Source organism: Solea solea, chromosome 10, assembly GCF_958295425.1.
Source record: "Solea solea chromosome 10, fSolSol10.1, whole genome shotgun sequence".
Taxonomy (NCBI): domain Eukaryota; kingdom Metazoa; phylum Chordata; class Actinopteri; order Pleuronectiformes; family Soleidae; genus Solea; species Solea solea.
The window spans coordinates 27,918,953-27,944,101 of record NC_081143.1 but is presented as its reverse complement, the minus strand read 5'-3'; the positions used below and the strand labels follow the sequence as shown (position 1 = coordinate 27,944,101).

Here is a 25,149-nt window from a genome sequence, read left to right as displayed (position 1 = left end):
ACAACAGGTTCACCTAATGAAATAAAAAAACAAAACAAATCCCACATCATGTCTTTAAACCGTCACAAAATCCCTGACGGGGGGTGGACTAAAAATGGGTGCACATACACACACACATAAACTTGTTTTTATGCCTTAGTGAGGACACATCACAGACATAATACATTCCCTTACCTTATCCATATCCAAGTGCCTACCCATAAAACCAGGTTTTAACCCTGAAAAGGCAGGTTTGTAAATTTTTTTGGAACTCATAACAACATAAATACAAGTACACACACAGTTAGCATGGCTTTTGTCACCCCTAAACTCGGATTTAACTCAGATGAGAGGTTTCCGATTTCCAACTCGGAACTCATGTACCCCCATTAGGATTCTAAGATGGCTGCTACTTTTACTTCTTACTATCCATAGATATATTGCTACGCTGCAAAATACTATTATCGAGTGTTGTTATTGACTGCTCTTGCTAATAATGGCTAACAGTTGTGACGCATTAAGCATAGGGGTGTTCCTACAGCCGTGTTTCCTCCACGGTACAGTACGGTATGGTTTGGAACAGTAAAGCCCTCATCCAAACTCGCTTTTTGACTTTTACTTGGTCGCGATTTGTGCGATCCGATGTCTGATGAACCAAACTGCTCAACTTGGTGTAAACTTGACACAAGATGGCTGGTACGTTTAATGCTAAAACCACTTATGTCATATTTGTACACATAGTAGTACTGATTCATGTTTATCCGTAGACATGATGCTACGCTGCAAAATACTATCATATGGGCATTGTTATGGACTGGTCTTGCTAACAATGGCTTCCTACAGCTGTGTTTTCATCATGGTACAGTTCGGTTTGGTATGGCACTATTTGGAATGGTAAAGCCATGTTTTCGGCTGAGAACAGTATGTTTACGTTGGGTGCCCGATGACCGTGTCAGCAGCATTCATAGCGTCGGTCTAGCTCCAATCGTACCATACAACTACTCAAGTATCCCGGGAGAAAGGTACTGAAAAATGGAACAGTTGTAAGTTAATAGGTTAATCATACACCTAGTTATGATTAACTTTTATCCGTAGACATGTTGCTAGGCTGTTTATGTGCACAGAATGCCATATCGAGCGTTGTTATTAACTAGTCTTGCCAACAATGGTCTCAATGTAAATTGTGTTCCTGTTGGCTGCTATGTTATAAGTGAGAATGAGTGTCTGTGTGTCGCAAGCTCAGTCAACAAATTCAATGTTGATAATGTGTCAGAAACTCATATAAACACTCTTCAAAAAAAAATCCTGAACCTTCCCTTTAAACACAATCGTTTAACGGTATCCCCCCACACACACACACTGAGGGAGATTAAATGACAGGAGGAACCGTGATACCACGCCCATGTCGTTTACAACAACCAATGAGAGCACGCTGCCTCTGTGATTGACTTGCCTGTCGTCCAATCGCTGCGTTTTATATTTGCGACGCTCGCTGCTGTTAAAAGCCCTGGCGTCAGTTTGAGTAGTAGTGACCAACATGTCGGCCCCTCTCCATCTGTAGGCCAGCGACACCGTGGTCTGATGACAGGACCACTGAATTATCCCTGGATCATATCATCAATATTATTATTGTTCACTTGGTTTTCTTCTGCAGCGGAAACAACTTACAGCTGCCGTCACTTGCTAACAGCTAGCCTGTGGCTAAGCAACCATTGAGCCTGCTGATGGGACGGCAGTCAAGCAGGCAGCTCAGGCTAACCACCGGGGAGCAGGAGCCGCACATCTCTGCCGCTCACAGCGCTCAATGAGTTTCTCGTGTGGACGTGTCTGCGCGGATTCTAGTACGAGTAGGAATTAGGTGGACTAATAAGGCTGGGCACACCCCCCCCTGTTCACAGGAGTTCGGACGCCGGGCGGCTGTAAAAACCCCTCTGCAGGTGAGACACGGACTGTTAGCCCCGCTGCTGCTAGCCACGGGCTAACCTGTAGTAGCAGCGTAATTGCTAGCTAACGCAAAAAAAACAAACAAACAGGAATTCCTTTAAATAAAGCTCACACAGTAATAATGTGACACTTTCTTCCGTCAAAAGCCACCATTTTTATGCCTCGTTTATTATTTATGTGCGGTGACTTCACCGCGTTAAAGCTAAAAAATTGTCACGATCTGTGCGGCTGTGACTCAGTAACGGTGTCTCTTATCTCCACCCATTGCACTTTCATCTCATCATCATCACCGTCATTTTTGTTACAGTTAATTATTATCACGGACTCTGGTTAAAAGCCTCATCGACACTGTGCTATAGTGTTAATTAGCCGCATGCATTTAAATTGCAGCATAATTGTCTCAGGTCTGTAAACGTTCGTCCCCACCCAGGTTTCCACACTCACCGGCCATTTTATTAGGCACACCTGCTCAGCTGCTTGTTTTTGCATTCTTTTCCGACATTCTTTAACTCGCTGCCCACCTCTAGGCCGTGGTAGTTATATGCTCAAATGAACATTGAACAGCTGCCATAATGCCAAACACTGAATATACTCCCAATAATAATAATAATAATAATAATAATAATAATAATGATAACATAATAATAGACTATACCTGCCTGCCACTTTATTAGGAACACCTGTTAAGCTGCTTTTTGCATTGTTTTTCAATTTATTTTTAACTTGCTGCCCACCTCTAGGCCATGGCATTTTATGTTGAAATTAACATTATGGTCTGTAAAATGAATAAATCTGGTACTGCCAATTGGCATAATGCCAAACACTGAAAATACTCTCAATAATAATTATTATGAGGGACTTTACCTGCCACTTTCTTAACTACACCTGTTTAACTGCTCATTAATACAAATATGCCTAAGTCGCGTGGAAGCACTTGCATGTCAGAGAATGTTAAACAGACCTTGAAATGATGATGAGCTCAACAAACCAAAATTAACCAGTTCGAATGATTTCTGTGTTTTATAGCAGAAAGAGAATCAGGAAATATTCACATATTCAGAAGGTGAATACTCTGAGAGCTTGTTTTAATTCTTAAAAAAAAAACTTGAATACATTATCAAAATAGTCGAGGATTAAATTAGTAATCAGTGATGTGATCAATTGTTGCAGCCTTACCTTGAATGTGAAATGGTTGTCAATTTCCGGGCTGTTTTGAGCCGCTGGGATTTTCATGTTCAAACCTCTCGTGTTCTTATGCAGAAAACATGCAAAAAAGAAACAGACATGTTTTTTACCAAGGCGCTTTGAGAGGGTTTCTGTCGCTTCTGTCAAGTCTGTCGTTACTAAGCAACCAAAAACCTGGAAGCTGCTGAAATGATTGAAGTTGCTGCAGCCTCACAAATTAATTAAATGCATTCAACTCACAACAGACTTAAAACAAAGACACTGCATTGTCAGCACAGTATTTCCCTCACTGTGTGTGTGTGTGTGTGTGTGTGTGTGTGTGTGTTTTGGGGGGGACATTGAGCAGTTCGACCTACTTACTACTACAATAATCCCAAGTGCTTTCTGTATTTGAGGGAAAAAGTTGAGATATATATATATATATATTAATCAGTGTGATGCAGATGATGTGCATAGGAAAAACAGGCGTGTCACAAATGTTCCTCTCACATGAATACTAATTATTAACTTAAAATAATGTGTTACATATGAGCGGCCCCATTATTCTTCATGACATGGATTCAGCGTTGTCCTGGAAACATTCCTCAAGATTTTGTCCACATTGCTGTGATGGTGTGGCAAAGAAGTGACTGAATCCCAAAGACTGGGTCAGGAGCCAGATATGTGTCATAGGGTTTTTGTCCCCCCAAACAGATGAATTTTGGTGTTTTTATATTTTCGTTACATTAAGTGAAGTTTTAATTAATTGACCAAACATTTTGTGGAAATTATTCTTTTACCAATTAAAAATGATATTAGCTGTTTCAGATAAGGCTGTAAATGCGTCTAACCCTGACCCCCGTTTTAATCCCTGAGTAACCGACCACCTCAACTTGAAATGTGAAATTGCGACTGCAGCGCTCATAATAAAGCAGCAGCAGTCAATGGATGTAGTGTGTGGGAGAACCCACTGTCAACATGTTGGTTTTGTGTTAGCATGGCTGGTTCTTCATATTTAGCTGACAAACTTTAGTGGTTTTAATTTGTCCTTATTTTTGTTGCATCCAACACAACATTGACTCAAAAGACATAAATGCACTTTCATGCAGCCCACTGGCGTCCTCTGTAGTAGGAAACTATATGTTCTCATTTAACTGTATTAACAAGTGGGGAGGGGAAACCTTTTTGAATAGTTTGACTCGGTTTCAAGCAGTAATTGATCCGACTGTTGGCAGACAGGTTCATCCATCACGACTGGCTTTAACAGGTGCACTCTTTCTTATTAATTGAACGCTTGAAATCCTGAGTCTATACAATGACCAAGTGTAAAGTGTCCATGCAAACAGCCTGATTCAGCTTCAGAGCCGGAAATGCTTGTGATAAATTAGCGGAGCACAGAGGGCTTAGTAGGACTAAATTGGTCCTGTTGAACAAACGTGCTCAAAGTTAATGGTGACACGCAGCGTCTCATTAAAGAGTTACCTGCAGAGGATCGCCGTGTGTACACAAGGTTTTGCACGCTGTAGTTTGCTTGGGGACGTACATAGTAATCATCGTAATTGACCCTGCTGGCTGTTCCACCACAACAGCTCTGCATACGTTGGAAAGATAGACGCCGGAAACGACCGCCAACAAAAATGAGTCTAATCAAGAGTCAGACAATGGACGCAATAGGAAAAAAAAGGTGTGACATTGCCACTTTCATGGTGTCGGTGAGAACTTGGAGTTCTGAATCAGCGGACACAATTTTCCGAGTCGCTAGTTATTTTACTCCTTGATATGTCCGCAGATCTGTGAGAAACAAATATGCCCTCTTCAGTCTGTAGAATTAGAGGTATATAGATCAAGACAGTAATTCATCTACAATTATATTTTGGCTTTAAAAAATATTGCATCTCTTGTGATTTGAAAATTGCAGTAGGCCATAATGCAATTTTCATTTTGAATATTTGTCCTTGGCCCATCAGAAAAACAAGACCATGATATCGTGTTATTAGCTAAACCATAATCTCACGAGCGGATAGTCACGACACCAAAACATCTGAAAAGCGGCGTGTTGATGTATTTTTGGAAATAGGGAAGAGGCAGAAATATGAGTGTTCAACCTCGTATGACGTGTGTGTGTGTGTGTGTGTGTGTGTGTGTGTGTGTGTGTGTGTGTGTGTGTGTGTGTGTGTGTGTGTGTGTGTGTGTGTGTGTGTGTGTGTGTGTGTGTGTGTGTGTGTGTGTGTGTGTGTGTGTGTGTGTGTGTGTGTGTGTGTGTGTGTGTGTGTGTGTGTGTGTGTGTCTGTGTGATCCTAGAAGGAACATGTCTGTGAAGCTTCTCAGACGTCCAGGTCATGCTCATCTTCTGTGGGAAGCTGTAGGCGGCTGGACTTGCTTGAGTAAAGTCGATGATGTTTTGCACTCTCTAACCAATCCTCTCTCCTTCTTTAGGTGCTGCATCCTGATCCACCAGGTGATTCACACCACTGCCACCTTGTTGTGTCATCCTCGCTCCCAATCGGCAATCAACGTCACGAAAAGGCCTCCATTTTATTGAAGAGGCATACCTCACACCTGGAAAGCCTCAAGCTAGAGATGGCTTGACGTTGACGCAACAACGTCAGTTTTTATTGTGGTCGTTTTTGGGCAATTGCTCCAGGACGGCTGTCGCATCCAAGGGATTACAGTTAATCAAGCCTCAGCGTCTTCTGCCGGGGAAGGAGTTCCTGGCAACAAGGAAGAAGGCTGACGGTTACATAACTGACAGGCATGGTTGTTCACCGTCTGAGTCAAACAGGGAAACCAATGCAGGGAACAGAGTTGTTCTATGTTGCCTTTGCTGGTTGATCCATGATTAGCTGACCACTCTGGATCAACACTGGTCATTTTAACTCTTCCTCTGCATTTCAATTCACATGGATACTGATGGATGTTCTTCACGTTTTTTGGCAAGAACCCGACTGTCACCTCCCGCTCTCGCGTACATACCCAGTTCACCTGGCAGGTGAGGTGGTTTAAAGGAGCCACCAGCGGGGTTTAGGGATGCCCCGACACAGGAAAACCAGGCTACTCCACTGGCCCGCGTACAGACTGCCCAATCCTGGACTCAAAGCTGACCGTCTCCCGCTGTAACAGGAAGTGTGAGGGCTTTTCGTTTTCTTTTTCTTTTTTTTTTGCTCCCACCAAGACTGCTCAACTGTAGATGGTGGAAACTTAAAAACTTAGTTCTCGATCTGCACTTTTATTTTAAGCTGAAGGAAGTCGTACGGACGCTGTGTAATCATCTTCATTTCGGTCTCCAACCAAATCAGGTTTACCTCTGCAACGCGGGTACCTCACTCAACTTCCATTGAAAGAGCAAACAAATCAACCTGGACCAGTGTTCTGTACTTCAAGATTGGACTGTATTTTCATTGCACCAAATCACAGAAGAACCAAATGTATGTGCTTAAACAGAAGGTTCCAAATGTTTCATCTAAGTAACAGCCATATTTTTTTAATTGCACTTTTATCATGATTTTCCACAAAGCCTTTATTCGCCTTGCTGTACAAGACGCAGACTTGATGGGCTGGTTTTTTTTTTTTTGAGGATCCTGAGACGATGGGCCTTGGTTTTTATTTGTAATTGTTGGACACTTGTTGTGGAGCACCGTTTACGTAGTCTGGTTCATGTGCCTGCGACTCGTTTCCTCCTCATAATCTGTGGCTTATTTGTTCATCCTGCCTTTACCACCTGTTTTTGTGGACGACTGGGAAACGAGGCTTTTACAGCAAAGAGACTCTGAAGCTTATTCTAATCGCGCGCACACACACACTGCAGATCAGGATTGACTTTAAAATCTTAAAAAAAGTGGTCACCCATTACCCCTCTCAAGCCACTCCCCCCGTATGAGAGGCTTTTTTTTCAGTTCTGCTTTTCTTTTATTTCTACTCCCAAACTACAAATCCACTCCCCACGCTTAAAGAAACATTTACCCCTTGAATGACAAACACGCCATACACAGGAAGTGATGCCGGGTGGCAGTAGTAAGAGTGGAGGGCGGGGTCCATCCTCGTCCCCCCTCCCCCACGCCGTGGTCCCAGCCAACAGACCGCTGCGACCGTCCCGCTACGTCCCCGTGTCGGCAGCCACTTTCTTCCTCGTTGGTTCCACGACGCTCTTCTTTTGTTTTACGTAAGTAAAGTGCACCAATACATGCACGCACACGCCTCTGTCATTAGACTTGTATGAACACACACAAACAAATGCAGCACATATGGTTCTAACAGACAGCAGGGGGAGTGGAGATGGCCCCTAATCTCCCTGCAACTGGTCGTTGAAGCATCACAATGACTGTTGAATGTGTTAAAGTGAGTTTTTAATTAAAGTCCCTTGAGCCAAAACTATATTTTGTGTCTTGGGAATGAGCCGCAAAACAAAATGTGCCTTCTTTAAACACATTCAAATGTGCTTTACATTTAGCCTCAGATTAAGGATCTTCTTGGTATGGCCTGTATACTTTTGGGCTTTATTATGTCTCTCGTTTTTACTCTCTTTTCTATTCTGTTGTGAGTTTTATATCGGATAATGTCCCGTCTCTGTAACTGTCAATGCTGTTATCTTGGCCCGGACTCCCTGGAAGAAGTCAGTGGGACCTTTCTGGATAAATAAAGGATAAAAGCGTTATATAAATAATCTTTAAATGGACTGTATCCAGAAAAGTGTGGTTTGGTTCAGTGTTGGAAGTTGTTCTTACACGTGATTAATAACGGTTGTCAGATTTATTTTACAGACCTCAGTGCCTCCATGCGGCCTTCAGCTCCCGCGAGTGCATGTGACGGAGTCACCGATGTTAAAGACTGTCATCGCTAATCTTGCCGACACCTCACTCACTCACTCACTTACTGAGGGAAGGGATTGTGTGGGAGAAACCACATGTACGTTAGCACTGTGATGTGAGAAAGTTGGGATTACACACACACACACACACACATACATGACACCCGTCTGTTTTTTTTTTGGTATATGTGAGAAAATCTAATCTGTGAGTTTGTGTTGGTTATTACAGTGGCCAGTGCAAGCTCTGTGCTTCAGATTAGCGCGGAGAAAATAGGCCAACATCTGTCACCCTGACAAAAGCTCATCATCCCGTTTCTTTCTCCCCGACAGTGTTTGTGTTCCTGCACTCAATCTCTTATTCCCTTTTTAATTGTTTTTAATCCAGTGAATTAATAATGGGACACTATATATTTTAAAAAACTAAAATAAATACATATGATAATGACGCAATGAATATCGCAATGATAGAAATTCACCACAGTCGACTTATTTTTATCACAATATCGTACATTGTGCCATCATTATTGTCTGCATGAGTTACAAAAAGTGTTTAAGCGACGAAATATAGAAATTATGGCAGGCACAGAGATGAATTTAAACTCCCGTTCATGCTAACTACTAAATGACGAAGAAGAGTCCATGTAGCAGCCTCAGAGCCACTAGAGCTGGTTTATATTCTAGCTGAGGTTTAAAGTCGGTGTGCGACGTCATCATGTTTGTTTACACGAGGAGAGTTGTGTAATGGCTTCTCTGTTGTAAGAGTTTTCTTTTTATTTCAGTGTGGTGTGGAGGATTAGCTTCACTGTCTCTCTAAACAAAAGATTCTTCTTCTTTCCCATGGTGTAAGATTGTTGTTTGCTTACCAGAACAGGCAGAGACATTTTGTTCTTCTCTCTTCTGATTTGCCAACAAGGCTTTACAGTTACACATATATCACCACTTGTTGACTTGGCTGCCGTTGATTTTGTCAAATCTTAGTTTTTTTGAGTACTTGAGGGGAGCGTGTGTAGACATGATTTAATTTTTAAAAACCGGTTTACGAAAACCTCCTACATGAGGACAAGGCCAAGAACAAGTTGGGGACAAAAACTACAAGGTAAAATAAGAAGTAGACGAGACACTATTATGACGAAATAAATTGGGAGCTACACAAAGTAAGGAACGGGTGAAAAAACCTGAAAATCCATGAAAATACATCAGAAAGTCCAACAAAAACGTAGATTTCAATAATCAACAGAAAACCAATGTCGGACACAACAGAATCGTTCAACAAAAAAAAGGGGGTGAGCTGATACGATACTAAATATTGGTCTAACACTGTTAGACCAATATACCAATCCAATCCAAAAAAATCTTATCTTATATATCACCTGCTTCTCTGTGCACAGAAAAATGCTTGTTTTTGGGGCTATTTACTTCTTTATTATAGCAGAATTTGTGGTCCCAACTTTTCAACTTTCAATTTAGGAATTGAGTGAGAGTGACGATGCACTGTACATACACACCAAAATAAAATATGCTATTTATACATGATCTTAAAATACACTTCTTACCTTTTCATTTCAGTTAATACCTGGTTTATTTCTTTGGCTTTTTAAAGTTAAATTATAGGCAATTTCATTGTTAAATTGACTAGGAATATGGTAAAATGTCTTAAGTGACTTAATATATACAGTATATATATTTATATGTAATTTATAATGGTGTATTTCATATGTTTATTAACACCAGGAAAAGTCAACACGGATACCTTATCTCAATATGACATTTGCGTGATATGACCTGGACAGCGACACAGGTCGGCTCATTTTCATGTTATCTCTATGGAAACGACAACAAACCCTGAACACATCGAACCGCTCCTCTACCTGGAATGAAGTTAAACCCGTAAACACCACCTCTTTAAGCCGATCTCAAACACAACCAGATTAACTTTGATGTGGTGACCAGTTCTCAAGTAGACAAGACGACAAGAGTGAGAGTTTGGACCTTAGTTCAATTACGTCAGAAACGAGGAAATGGCTCAGGGAGAAGTTCAGCTGCAGTGTGAATCTGTTTTCTGTTCCATCTGTTTGGATCTTCTGAAGGATCCGATGACTCTTCTCTGTGGCACAGCTACTGTATGAACTGTATTAAAAGCCACTGGGACTCAGAGGATGAGAAGATGATCTACGGCTGCCCTAGGTCTAGAAAGACCTTCACACCGAGGCCTGACCTGAAGAAAACCTCCATGTTAGCAGATTTAGTGGAGGAGCTGAAGAAGACTGGACTCCGGTCTGCTCCTGCTGATCACTGCTCTGCTGAAGCTGAAGATGTGGCCTGTGATTTCTGCTCAGGGAGGAAACTGAAAGCTCTCAAGTCCTGTCTGGTTTGTTTGGCCTCTTACTGGAGGATCTCCAGCCTCGTCATCAATCACCTCCATTAAAGAAACACAAGCTGGTGGAGCCGTCCAAGAACCCCCAGGAGAACATCTGCTCTCTTCATGATAAGGTAATGAAGATGTTCTGCCGCACTGATCAGCAGTGTATCTGTAATCTCTGCTCTGTGTACGAACATAAAGACCACGACACGGTCTCAGCTGCAACAGAGAGGACGCAGAAGCAGAGAGAGCTCGATCTGAGTCGAGAAGAAATCCAGCAGAGAGTCCAGGACATGGACAGCGACGTGAAGGTGCTTCAACAGGAGGTGGAGGCTCTCGCTCTCTCTGCTGATAAAGCTGTGAAGGACATTGAGAAGACCTTCACTGAGATGATGGGTGTCCTGCGGAAAAGAAGCTCTGAAGTGAAGCAGCCGATCAGATCCAAGCTGGAAACTGAAGTGAGTCAAGTCAAAGATCTTCAGGAGAAGCTTCAGCAGGAGCTCACTGAGCTGAAGAAGAGAGAAGCTGAACTGAAGCAGCTCTCACTCACACACGACCACAACCAGTTTCTCCTCAACTACCACTCACTGCCAGCACTCAGTCCATCGACACACTCGTCCACCATCGATGTCTGTCCTCTGAGACACTTTGAGGACGTGTCATACAAGAGACCTTGTTTTTATCAAAGATACTTTTTTTGTAAAGCCTAATGTTTGTTTGTTTGTTTGTTTGTTTGTTTGTACCCAAATGTTGAAATGCACTTATTGTAAGTCGCTTTGGATAAAAGCGTCTGCTAAATGACATGTAATGTAATGTTTGTTTGTTTGTTTGTTTGTTTGTTTGTTTGTTTGTTTGTTTGTTTGTTTTAATCCGTGTCTGGTGTCATGATCATAATCCATGTGGAGATAATTTGTTCTTTTCCTTTATAATCTGTGAGACTGCGATGAACCTGGTGGTGAAATCACTGAACTTTACTCATTTAACGTGGAACAAACCGAAGTTTTAAATAATAAAAAAAAAAAGACGTCAAAAGTGTTTTTTTTTTTTTTTTTTTTTTTTTTTTTTTTTTTGTTCTTTTGTCCTCATAATAAACACAAGCAGATACTCACAGAGGCTGCCATTCAGTCTTTTCATATTTGACTGTTGTACTTTAGAGCTTCGACGATAAATCAATATTTTATCGATGACTAAATTAAATGTTCGATTTGTTTGAGTGTTTTTTATTTAATTTTTTTATTTTATGATTGAAAACAAGTTGTCTGATTGTTCATAACAACCCGTTCTGTGCTCCACTCATGCAGGAAATACTGAACAATTCTGTCAACAAATCTTTTTAATCCACTGATTCTAATGATTCACTTACACCCAAAACAACTGCTTTATAAGTCACTAGTTTGTTAATTAAGGGTCTGACATCTTTGTTTACTGCCTGATTGTTGGGTTTCTTTTGTAAGACCCTTAATTACCATTTATTTAAGCATCAGTGTGAGCAGGCGTGAGGCAAATGGATACAGATTATGGCTGCAGCTTTTTTTTTCCCCCAAACCTCAAATATCTTGTTCTGTCCAAATTTTCTGCCTCAACTCATAAGCGTTCAAGAGAACATCCCCGTCCAGCAGCTTGTATTCAGGGGTTTCACTGTTTTTCTGTTGTTTTCCAGATGTCCGTGGCTGTCGGAACGTTTCTCCGTCGCCGTGCCGATCTACAATGGAGTCATCTTCCTGTTTGTTCTGGCCAACTTCTGTATGGCCACATTCATGGATCCTGGTATCTTCCCAAGAGGTGAGGGCATTTCATTTTCTAAATTTGGTTTGTGGTCAAAACACGATATTGGACATTATCAGGATTGTGGCGCAAAAAACTACCCAAGCAATACCCGGCCATAATTACACACCTGTCTCCGTGTCTGCAGCCGAGGAGGACGAGGACAAAGAGGACGATTTCCGCGCTCCCCTCTACAAGACGGTGGAGATCCGAGGGATTCAGGTCCGGATGAAGTGGTGTTCGACGTGTCGCTTCTACAGGCCGCCGCGCTGCTCTCACTGCTCCGTCTGTGACAACTGTGTCGAGGTGAGTTCACACTCACGCATTTACACTCTGTTTACACTCTGTTTACACTCTGTTTACACTCTGTTTACACTCTGTTTACGTAGAATACGTTTGTTAAAGATACTCAATCCTGAATAATATGCAAACTTGACTATGTGGACGGGGAGGACCACATGTGAATCACATAACGTAATAGAATTCACAGAATTCTGACTTAAATCTCACGTTTCTTGGGGTCACATAAGAAAATTGTTTTGGAAAAAGAAAAATACTTAAAATAAAAACCCCAGAATCTGGTTTCCAAAGAAATTTCACACATGGCCCCAATCCACAAATTTGAAACTGGATTCTTAAATTAAGGACAGAACTTTTTTTCTTAGAATTCTCACTTTAATCTCAAGATTCAAAGATGAAACTCAGAATTCTGAATTTTTTTCTTAGGGTCACATAAGAAAATTATTCTATGAAAATGAAAATGAAAAACCCAGAATTCTGGGATTAAAGTCGGTATTTTGACTTCTGTTCTTATAATTATGGCTTTCTTCTTTTATTTAGTTCTTTTTTTGTTTGTTTTTTAATTCACACGTAAACTTTGACAACAAAGTCAGACATTTGTTTCAAAAAATAATTTTACACATGGCCCTAATCAACAAATTTGAAACTGGATTCTTAGATTAAAGACAGAATGTTTTTTCTTCAGGATTCTGTCTCTTCTTTTTTCCCCAGAATTCTCACTTTAATCTCAAAAGATTCTGAGATTAAACCCGAAATTCTGACTTTTTTTCCTCGGAATTCAGGGATTGAAGTCAGAAGTTTGTTCTCATAATTCTGGCTTTCTTATTTCATTTATTAATTTGTGTTTTAATTCACACGTGAACTCTGACAACAAAGTCAGAATTGAATCTCAAAATTGTGACTTTTTTTTTTATTTTATTTTTTCCCAAATTCCCCAAATTCTTCCTCAGAATTCAGACCTTTTTTTATACACATATATATATATATATATATATATATATATATATATATATATATATATATATATATATATATATATATATATATATATATATATATATATATATATATATTTACTAATTGTGTTTACTAATTGTGTTCCAATACATTTTTTATATATGGCCCCTAATCCTTTTTCCATAAAAGCCGGAGGTAAATGAATTCACTGAAATAAATTTCTTATCAGGATTTAACAGTTTTAGTCCTCTGTGTCTTCTCACTTTAATCTCGCAGGACTTTGACCACCACTGTCCGTGGGTGAACAACTGCATTGGCAGGAGGAACTACCGTTACTTCTTCCTCTTCCTGCTCTCACTGACGGCTCACATCATGGCCGTGTTTGGCTTTGGCCTCCTCTTCATCCTCTACCATCGGCAGAACATCGACCGCCTGCACGCCATCGTCACGTATCCTTCATGGATATTGAACTTTTTTTATAATTGCTGGTGCTGTCACACGATTACTGAGATTACTACTGCTACATTAACACCACCTCCGTCTGTGGTTTAGTCTGGATTTGACAGAAACTTGCCATGATTTACCTTTTAGTGTTGGTTGGTCTCATAACACAAATCCTTGTGGGTGTGCAGTGTTGGAAGTGTTACTTTAAAAAGAGTAATTAGTTAGTTACTTCTCCCAAAAAGTAACTGAATTAGTTACTGAGTTACAAATTATAAAAATAAGCAGTTACTAGGGAAAGTAACTCTTGCATTACTTTCAAGTACATTTTAAATGCGGAAAGATCTTTAACAGAACTTAAAATTCATGTGCATGTTCAATTATTTATGATAAATCTGAATATTCTAATGAAATGGACACTTAATGCAATAAACTACTAACAGAAACAGTTTACAAATCTAAACTAGTTTCATGTTGCTGTGGGACGAAGTGAGTCTGACAGACCTGGTTATCAGTTTGTTTTTTGTTAAGCTCGGTCTGAGACAAACAATTCCACCCTCAGTTGTTTTGATTGCGCGGCACCGTCTTCATCTCCTTCGGCGCTAATGGCCGCTCATTCCGTGGAAGCGTGTGACTTTGAAAGATGTTTCATCCGGTCTGAATTGCTTGACACCGACACGGCTATACTTCCAGGTCAAGAAGGCTGCTTTAGGATTAACCGACTCAACATTCAACCTGTTGATGATCGTTTGCTCACTTGTGTCGATGTGTGTGCGACTACGCTTGCATTCGTTTGTGTGTCAACAGCAACCCCCCACCTCTCCCTGAAATTTGACTCTACCTCAGCCAATCATCACGTATGCTGTTGTCTCATGAGGAAGAAAACTTTGCCTCTCGGTTTAGAGATGTAGTCGGTCTGATGAAAAAAGTAACGCGCCACATTTTTTGGCGGTGACAGTAACAGCGTTATCATGATTGAAACCGTAATTAATTAGATTAATTATTTCTAACGCTGTTACTCCCATCACTGATGTTGTCAGGGATTAAAGTTAAGCTTAAGTGCTTTACAAGAGGAAAGTTTAGCTGGGGCAAAAAATGGAGTTCAAACAACTGAAGAGGAGAAAATCTGCTTCCTGTCATGTGATTTATGTCTTCAGTTGTGTTACTATGGACACAGATTATTTCTGATTCTGAGGCCAAACTCGTATTCCTTGACCTGTGTGCTCTCAGTCTGGCTGTGATGTGCGTCGCAGGCCTGTTCTTCATCCCCGTCGCTGGCCTCACTGGTTTCCACATTGTGCTCGTGGCCAGAGGCAGGACGACGAATGAACAGGTAAGAAACGCAGTGATGAGTGAGGTCCCTGAAAGTCCTGCTGTTAAAATGTGTCTTAAAACATTGAAGCTGGGCAGGTTCTCTAATGAATGTCCAGGTAAATTATCTAATCCAGGGTTAGAGGTAGACTAATGTAGATTATTGGAGCTGGTATTTTAAATTTTCTTTTTTAAATAATTTGGAATTGGTTGATTGGCAAGAAACCTAGTCACTAAAACGTCACTAAAAAGTCTTTAGATATTGTTTACATTATTTTATTGAAAATACAGTTTACAGTTGCACTGCAGTGTGGACATGAAATATAGACACAGACCATTCACATGGTTCAATCACTGGTTGCTGAAGTTGAGCTATTTTTACTATTAGTTAATTTTATCAGATTGATGCTAAAGTGTAGAGGGGAAAAAAAAGGATGTTTGATTTTACAAGAAAAAGGTTGATTTTGTTATTAAATGGCAACAGAGCGCAGATGTAACCAGCGGTTGACCACCAGCAGCCTTTTCATCCGATGATTTCTGCCAACTCGGTGTGATTGTTTCTTTCACAATCTTTTCAAAGTCCTGATGCTGATGTGACAAAAAGATGTCTTTCATAATCATAATGTAACTTCACAAAGTACTTCACGTTCCTCACCTTGAAGCAGGTTGCAGCTGAGAAATATCTTGAATAATAAGATATGACGTACACAGTCTAGTATGTCTGTGACCAGGGTTAGTGTCAAACTCACTGTTTGTTCATGGAGCATTTATTTATTTATGTTTATTTTCTATTGTTTTTTTTCATCTGCAGGTAACGGGGAAATTCAGAGGAGGAGTTAACCCTTTCACCAATGGCTGTGTGAACAATGTCTCCCATGTCCTCTGCAGCTCACAGGCTCCCAGGTGCTTTTTCTGAACGTTTTCTTCTTTCTTATTTAACTATGTCTCTGGTCTCTGGAGTTTGCATGTTCTCTCCATGCGTGTGTGGGTTTTCTCCGGTTTCCTCCCACAGTCCAAAAACATGCAAATTTGGGGATTTAGGACACTGTAGGTGTGAGAGTGGACTGTTGTTTTTCTCTGTTTGTGTCCCTGTGATGGACTGGCGACCTGTCCAGGTTTTGACCCCGCCTATCGCCCTATGTCAGCTGAGATTGGCACAGCGCCCCAACGGTTGCGTTACATCTCTGGTGTCGGAGCTGACTCCCCAGTAAAAGATGAAGCTCCGCCTAAGCACCACCAATTAAATTACTACATCATGGAAGGCTTCCTTGCGAGCCCAACGTGCTCCCGTTCCTTCGGTCGGTAGATACACTGCTCCATTTGTTGTGTTTAAAACACATAGTGTTTTTCTGTGTGTGAGACATACCGTGGGAAAACCACAGCTTATTGTAGCACAGGCACAATGTATAACCTGTATGTATTATTTATGTTGTGTCAAATTCACCTTGTGTATGTCTCTGTAGGTACCTGGGCAGGAAGAAGTGTGTGCAGAGCGTGTGCGTGCAGCCTCCGTTCCTGCGGCCTCAGCTGACCGACGCCCAGCTGGCGGCAAAGATCCTGGACAACGGGATCCAGGGGGAGCTGCACCGGGTAAGAACAGCAGGACAGGAGCTCCTCGGTGTACACTCATGTTTTTACATACACACACAGAAACGCCTCATGCTGATGGTAAACAGGTGTTACGTAAGGCCGTTGTTCTCATTCAAATCCGTACTGGCTACCTTTGCATATATGTACACACACACACACACACACACGTCCATATGGCAGCAAGTGAACGCAGCCTGACATTTAACAGGAAGAAATCCAGTAAGGTCACATCAGTAAACACAGCTTATACATCAGTCAGTATCAAATGAGTCAGGATTCCAAGGTCATTTGAACATAATATGCTTTTAATATATGTTTTTTTTAAACCAGTGAAAAACACAATGCTGCTGTGGGTCATTCACTCCAGCAGCTCTGACACACGGCTGGGCAATATATATCAATATATCTTATCTTTATTAGGGCTGATTACTTTCCCGATTAGTCCCGATAAGTAATCACTTGGTCCGTAAAATGTTGAAAAATGTTGGTCCGTGTTAAAGAAACCTGCAAATGATGATGATCTCAAATTTCTCTCCACAAACTAAAATGAATCGGGTTTCTTTGTCAAATGGAGCAGAAAATATTTGTATTTCAGATGCTGAAAAATCAAAAGCATATTTTAATTATTCAAAAAAACACTCAAAATAGTTGACAATTAAATTAGTAATTGATTGAATGAATCAGTCAATGAGTCATCGCTGCAGCCCTAGCAATTAGTGAATTTTGGAAACACTGACATATTTATGAGTCTCCACAGTCACCTGTTATAACGTTACAATATATTCATATAAAGGTCAGGACTGTAATCGTCCATGTCAGATGTGTTGACCTCTTCTCAAATGTCTTGTTTTTGTCCACAAACTAAAATGAATCAGGTTTCTTTGTCAAATGGAGCAAAGAAAGCAGAAAATGTTCACATTTAAGTCACTTAAACAGTGTGTTACTGTTTTACGTTAAAGTCGTGTACACAGTTCTCAGCACATTTACCAAACCACCTGTTGTAGAAACGAGAAAACACAAATAAGAAGTCTTTCAAAAAACGTGCTTAAAACGCAGAAAAAGTATTATTTATTTATTTGACGAATAGCAAACTGAGTTCACCTTTTTATCGCTTCTTCTCTGTGAAATCACAAATGAATCAAACATAACATTCAACCACAACACATGGTTTAGTAAATAGCTATATTTTGAAATAATTATATATTTTTTTGTATTTAAAAAATATCATTTCGGTTAAAGAGCTTCTACATACTGACTTGAAAAGTGAATATCACTGTGTACATTTATTCTCTCTCATTCTTGTCCCTGTGATCTCTGCCACCCTCACAGTCCAGGTCCAGTCTGGAGATGATGGAGAGTCAGTCATGTGACGCTGAGCCGCCGCCGCCTCCTAAACCTGAGCTCCGTTACCCTGGAATCACCAGAGGAAACACAGAGGGTAAAGCCTGATTTATACCACCCAGTTATCGTTGGAGAATAAAGTCGTCATTTTGCACCGAAGTCCAAAATGACTTTTACACTAATCAGCTGTTTTCCATCACAGCCACAGGAGTTATTGATCCTCCGGCGCCGCTAGATGGCGAAACACACAAACGGCTCGTCGGATTCGTCTATTGCTTCCTGTTGTACTAAACTAAACCTTGTGTCCTCTCACCTTTCCTACAGAGTGCAGTCTGCTGAACAAAGCCCCTCCCACTCCCACCATGTACAAATACAGGCCGACCTACAGTCCCGGCAAGAACCACACCGCGCTCACACATGCTTACGCCAACCAGGTAACACACACACACACACACACACACACACACACTCAGGACTCCTATCACTGATGTAAACATGAAAGCTTTTCTTTCATCCCTGCGTCTGTTTTTCTTTTATCTCTTCCATTTCAGTCTATAATGCATTTCCCATTTGTTTCTTTTTTCCTCTGATTTGCTTTGGGTCGTCTTGGTTTGATTTCTCAGTGGGTTTCTGTCGATCAGTATCAGTAAGTGATTGCTCTGAAAGCTTCTTTTTTCCCTCCCCTCCTCCCTTTTTATCACCACATCTAACTTAGTTTCCGGTCCCTTCCTGTTTGATATAGACGTGGGTGAAATACTGGTTTAGTTTTCTTTCCTTCACAGTCGGAGCCAGTTTACTTAACATTAGGTATAAAACAGACACAATACCACCAATCACATTCAGGAATTCAGTGTGAAGTAAAGATAAATATGAACAGAAAACCAACAGAAAAACTGTTTAGATAAGAATTAAGAAAAATAATATACAGTTCTTAACCAATTAACCATTAGTCATAAAAACAATCTTTGTTTAAAACTAAACATTTTATTGTTATTTATTTGGCAAAAAAACAACCAGAATTCACCTTTTCACACACAAATTTGAGCCCGAAATTAATCGAGCATAATAATAATGTGCTTTACTCTTTTTTTTTTTTTTTTTCTGGCTTTTTGTACAGAAAACAGTAAATTTGATAATTAAAAAAAATATCAGTTCAGTTACAGAGTTTCTACATACTGGTGAGTGAACTGTTAAAGGAATGTAAAGGTTGGCGCACACATAGAATAAATCAGTCAAAAGTAAAATGAATATGAATACCTGTGATACCTGATCAGGAAGGAAAGAAAAAAAATGGGCCCAAAAACGTTTTGTTTAATTAAAAGAAGATGAAAAAAAAGGTTCTTGAAGAGGATCTCAGCTGCTGTAGATGCTGAGGTTGTAACTCAGTATTTAGACCCACGTCTGATCCATGTTTTTCCCCCAGCTGTCAGTCCAGTAGTCTGTAGTCTCCTTTGTCTTCTCCTCTGATTTTAGAAGAGTTTTTAGAAGTCCTCCCTTGTGACCAAGATTAAAACCAATATTTGACCATAATTATGCATTTTTGGCGTATGTCACCTGACCTGTTCTCATATATGGAGCTTTTCCATTATTCAGTTCTAGCACAACTTGTTTGTTTTTGCTTCTCCATCAGTGATGGTACTGGTGTTTTTTTTGACTGATACCAAACTGCGTAGAGCTACAACTGTTGATGATGGAAACGCATCAGGACACAAACAAATTACACGTCACCAACTTTCTGAATAATATCAGAAGTTATGAAAATAGTTTTAATTTTTCCCCCAAACTAAAGATAGTTGGATAAATTTGCAGCGTTACAGCCAACAATCACAGACAAGTAGGAAGTAGAAATGAGGTAAGGAAATAAAGACTAATACATATGTGCAAGAAAGAAAACACACTACAAAGCTGAGGCTTTATATTCGTTTTTCACTAATTACTCCACAGTGAGTCCACGCAGGTCTCTGCTCTTTTTGCTGAGCTTCTCGTTGTTTCTCCTCTCTCCTTCCTCCTCCCTCTTCTCTCACTTACTCTTCCTTCCTCCTTCCCCTTCATCCCTCCAGTTAAGTCGAGGAGAGAGCGTTGGCAGCACCAGGGACTCCTCCTCCTCCACCTCCTCCCTCCTCCAGGCCAGCCAGCAGCCTGGGTTCCGCTCGCAGCCCAGCCTGGACCGACGGGACACATCAACGGACAGAGGGGGAGGAGGTGGGGAGAGGAGGGAGGGAGGCAGAGGGGTGGGGGGAGGAGGAGGAGGAGGAGGAGGGGGCATGCCCGGCTACACCCTGGGCGGACGCTCGTACCCCTCCTTCTCCGACCACACCGCCCTGTCGGGGATGGCGTCGCGATCTTCCAGCTCCACGCACACCTCGGCGGGCACCGCCCACATCTCTGAGGCGACGACCTCGGCCAGCTTCAAGAGCTTAGCCAATCAGACTCCCCCTCCTCACAAGGCGTCTCGAAACGGGAGCCTGTCGTATGACAACCTGCTGGCTGGTGATGATTTTGACAAGGGGGTGTCGGCAGGTTCATTAGCCCCTGAGGTTTCCTCCGGGAGACCCCACACACCAGCGGCGGGCGGCTACGGCACCTCGTACATGTCGTCGCAGCAGCGAGACGCCGACACGCTCACCCAGGCGTCGCAGTCGCCCCATCACCACCACCGCACCTCCCATCACCACCACCACCACCATCACCCCTTCCTCCACCGCTCGTCCTCCTCCCCACCACCTCCTCCAGAGCGGGACCTCCAACTGGGCACGCGCCCTCTGTCCGCCAACCAGACCTCAACCCCCGCCTCCTCCACAGCCCCGCCTCCCCTACACCACCACCACCACCACTCCCACCACCACCACCACCACTCCCATCACCACCACCACTCCTCATCTTCCTCCAACACCTCCCACCCTCCCCGCTACGCCCCGCCCCACGCGCCGCCCCACCACGCCTACCCCTACCGCACCCGCTCCACCGACGTCCCCCTCGGCTCCTCCACGGCCACCACCACCCACCCTCCTCCACGCTCCCCACACGCGCCGCCTCTGGGCAAGTCGCTCTCGTACTCGAGCGCCGCCGCCGCCGAAATGCAATACCGGCTGGTCAGAAAGGCTTCTGCGTCAGCCGGAGCGAACGCGGCGGGGGTGGGAGGAGGAGGAAGTGGAGGGATGGGAGGAGGAGGAATACAAGCGCCCAAGTGAGTATGAGTTTCGACTTTTGTCAGGACGATTGGTTTGCTGCTAACCCTGAAACAAAAATCACCCGCCCTGACCTGAAAACCTGATTGACTGCTCCTCCTCTTCCCTTCTCTCTTCCTCCTCCTCCTCCTCCTCGTTCCAGGTTTCCCGTGAGTCCCTCCTTCTTCTTTCTCCTTTGCTCGTCTCGGTTCATCTGTGAACTTCCTCACTGTAATACCGTCAGCCTGTTTGTTCTCGTCTTCCTTACACGTAGTTGCATCATCACCTCCATCAGTTCACTGCCTGTGATCTAGAGCTGCAACTAACGATTATTTTCAGAATCGATTAATCTGTCGATTAATTTCTCGGTTAATCGGTTGGTCCATAAAATATCAGAAAACCTTAAATGTTGATCGGTGTTCGTCAAACGTGGAAATGATGATGTTTTCAAATGTCTTGTTTTGTCCACAAACCAAAATGATTGACTTTTAATGATTTCTTTGTTATCCAGAGCAAAGAGATGAAGAAAAACTTCACATTTAAGAAGCTTAAACAATCAGAAAACTTGTTTTAATCATGAAAAAAGCTTCAAACAGATTATCAAAATAGTTAATAGTTTAATCGATTCATCGTTTCAGCTCTACTGTGATCATGTTGTACAGATGTTCCTGTGTCCATCACACACATGGCAAACAAAAGTGAAGTTAAAGGGATAGTCGAGGGTTTTTGAAGTGTCTCTGTATGAGGGAGTGACACACAGTGACCACCGACTGTGCTGTGAGCACTGAACCCTGACCCCTGTGCCGAGATCACATGGTTTTAGCCACTGAAAAGCACAGTATATCATGTCTGCCACTAGAGGGGTCTCTCTCTCTCTCTCTGTCTCTCTGGAAGTGAGCTTCAGCATTAAGTGACTGATCCTCTTTTTTCCTGGAAGTGCCTCACAATGAACAGCTTTACCTGCTGCATGTGTCCCAAACACTTTAAAAGTAAAAGCACTTTAGTGTTTGTTTGCTGAATCCATTCGGTTTTCCAAGGCTTTTATTGTGAAATAGCCAGGCGGCGTCACACTAAAGAATTCTAGCATTTTATTAACTACAGAAGATAATTTAGAGCATTTAAAAGTATATTTAAGGTCAGTTACCTTAATGTATTTTAATATAGCATTTTTAAAAAAAAATTTTTATTTTAATGCAGAAATGTTACCTCTTATATCTCTAACAGAGGACTCGTCAAACCTGTCAGCTTTAGTCTACAATAGCTTAAGAACATGTCCACAGACGGACAGTCATAAATGTAAGATAGACAGATTTTAAAGTTCTACTGTTCACATCTTATTTGTCATTGAACAGATACAGATGCAGGTGTGAATAATGGGAGCTGAACATAGTACTTTACCACTCTATGTTGTGCTTTGTGGAGCAGAAATGCATGAAGACTCGTGTGTGAGTGATCGAACACTGGCATCCATTGTATAGTTGTGTCAGATCAGACTTTTGCATGACAGCAGTCCGACTGTTTCACTGCTGCTTCTCCATCGTCTGTGGAACTGTGAGTGTCACATCTGTTAAACACTCATTATTTGTTAAAGTGCAGAATAATATGTTGTTAATACGATGTTAGGGTGCCCTTTTTTCGTTTGCTCGGAAAGTCCGCTTTGTTTGGGGACCAGACAACGATGCGCACCACTGTGGTCCACCTAAAACCGTAGGTCTCGGTCTGCTTTAAGTGAACCAAACGCAGGAAGTAGGGACGTCATGGGACTCGGCTTCAAACTTGAGCACCGCTGCCAAACTGAATGAATCTGACTGTTATACTGCCCTCTGGTGCTTTTCACGAGCCATAGCAGACATCCAAAGTAATGTCACCTTTGAGTTCACTGTGTTCCAGAGCGCGGGATACGCAAACTAGCCATTGTTAGCGTAGTAGCATTTCTACGGATAAAGTCAAACTCTTTGCGTACGACTGATTTACTTTGAAACAAAGACGACAGAAGTGCTGTTAGCGGTAAAACTGGCTGTGGTTTGTACAGGGACCGCCATCTTAGACTTAACTTGGGTACGTGAAGTTGCTTCCAAGTTCGGGGAAAAATCCAGAGTTCACTGATGAACTTTCCCTCGTTTCTATTTAAGAGAACAGTATTTAGCACGTCGCAATAAAAGCGCGTAAAAATAAACGAGATATTTAAGTGAAAGTCCGTCTGTAACGACGCTGAAGTTGGCGTCCAGATTTGCACCTTCCCGGTCGGCAGGAAACTTATTTTGAGGTTTCTGACATTTTAAGGACAGAAGAACCAAGATTGTGAGAATAATCTCGTGACGCCGTAGATTTTTCGGTTTAGATGCAAATGTGAGAAGTGGACGTCTCAAACTCTTGAACTCGCTCGTTGTCTTCACTGATCCTTCTGTCTTTGTTTTCAGGGATGAGCTGATCCAGATGAAACCTCTGAGTCGGACCAACGGCGGCCAGCCCTTCTCCCCATCCTCCCCATCCTCCCCCTCCTCTTGCTCCGCCCCTTCCTCTCCCTCTCACCCACTTAGCATGTCCACTCGGCCTGCGGTTGCCTATCCCAGCTCAGCATTGACGCAGAGCCCCGCCCACAAGCCCCAGGGCGGCGGTGGGGGCGGAGTGAAGAAGGTGACTGGCGTCGGAGGCACCACCTATGAGATTTCTGTGTGAGCGGCTGCCGGTGCCGGCTCGCACCGCGAGGACCAATGAAACCAAGTGGACGTACTTTGGTCTGTCTCTTGTCTTTCACCGGGGGGGGGGGAGGGGGGTTCACTGTACAATAAAAGAAGAGAGAGACACCGGGAGGAAAGAGTGGAACCGTCCTCAGGTGGGGGGGCGTTCACATGTAGCATTTAAAAATGCAACCAAAACCTGGGAGCACTGAAGTAATCGATGCATTCAAACTCAAATACAATCCAAACAACCGCGTTTCTGTCACAATGCTTTGGCAAAAAGGAAAACCTGGCCTGGCCTGGTCTGGCTTATGCTAAGGGTGAACTTGCCTTCCCACTTCCAAGAGGCGTGACCAATGGACGTAGATGGAAACACCTCTGTATGCAATTGGATCGACCTACAACCAATCAGACCAATGATCTGAAGTATCTTGTTTTCTAGGAACTATGGCATCTAATGGCGTGTTTCCACCGCCTCGCCTCGGCACGGTTAAGTTGCTTTTCCACTAGCATAGTACCTGGTACCAGGTACTTTTTTTAGTACCTGCTTTGACAAGGTTCCAATCGAGCTGAGGCGATACCATGCTACTATGCATGACTTTGCCAGACTGCCGGCCACTGATTGGTCAGAGCGTCGTCACAGGAGAAGACGTCCAACACAAGAATCAAGCCAAACAATGCTGAACTGTTTATCAGTTAAAAAGACTTAACAATCCTAAAAAACATGGGTTAATCTCCAACAATTACCAGAAACGTGTAAAATCTCAGTATTTAACAGAGGAGTCTGGTGTATCTAGTGACAGCATCACAAACCCTGCCGCTGTGTGTCAGACGGAGTCTGTGCTCCGCTCATGGAGGAAGAACTGTGTCGCTTGTAAAACAAAGTCCCCACAGTTTCATGCAGCCGTGCAGTGATGACTCCGCCCCCGTAGAGTAGGTACTGTTTTTGTAATGGAAATGCAACCTAAAATGTGGCGAGGCGAGGCGGGACCATAGTGGAAAAGGACCATTAGTCACTTAAAAACAACAGAAGTATCGAAAGACGGCTTCTCTTCGGTGATGGACGTGTAATGTTGTGTTTACACCGGACGTGAAACACCTTCACACACGAAGTCAAAGCACAGACGCACAAATCGCGGTGTCTCCGTTTCATTTAAAAAAACAAAACAAAAAAAAGCTTCATGTGAACGGCCCCCGCAACTCCTCAGATTGACTGCAATCTCCTGACTCCTCAGTAATCCTGCCTGGGGAAACCACATTGCGACCTGAACTCACCGAAACCAGAACCAGAACTCACTCGCCAACACTGGACACGTTTTATTGGGAACTCACTGGCGGAAACACAAA

The 25,149-nt window shown here is 42.4% G+C and overlaps 1 protein-coding gene across 1 annotated transcript; it reads left to right on the top strand.

The window, feature by feature from the left end:
* The first annotated feature begins 1,494 nt into the window (after positions 1-1,494).
* zdhhc5a (zinc finger DHHC-type palmitoyltransferase 5a) lies at positions 1,495-24,320 on the top strand. The gene is made up of 12 exons (XM_058640756.1): positions 1,495-1,916; positions 5,524-7,246; positions 11,911-12,032; positions 12,163-12,320; positions 13,548-13,720; positions 14,943-15,045; positions 15,835-15,926; positions 16,487-16,613; positions 17,943-18,051; positions 18,279-18,388; positions 20,015-21,141; positions 23,542-24,320. Exons 2-12 carry the CDS (start codon positions 7,083-7,085, stop codon positions 23,798-23,800), a joined length of 2,544 nt encoding a protein of 847 aa, XP_058496739.1. The 5' UTR covers positions 1,495-1,916; positions 5,524-7,082; the 3' UTR covers positions 23,801-24,320.
* Positions 24,321-25,149: the final 829 nt, after the last annotated feature.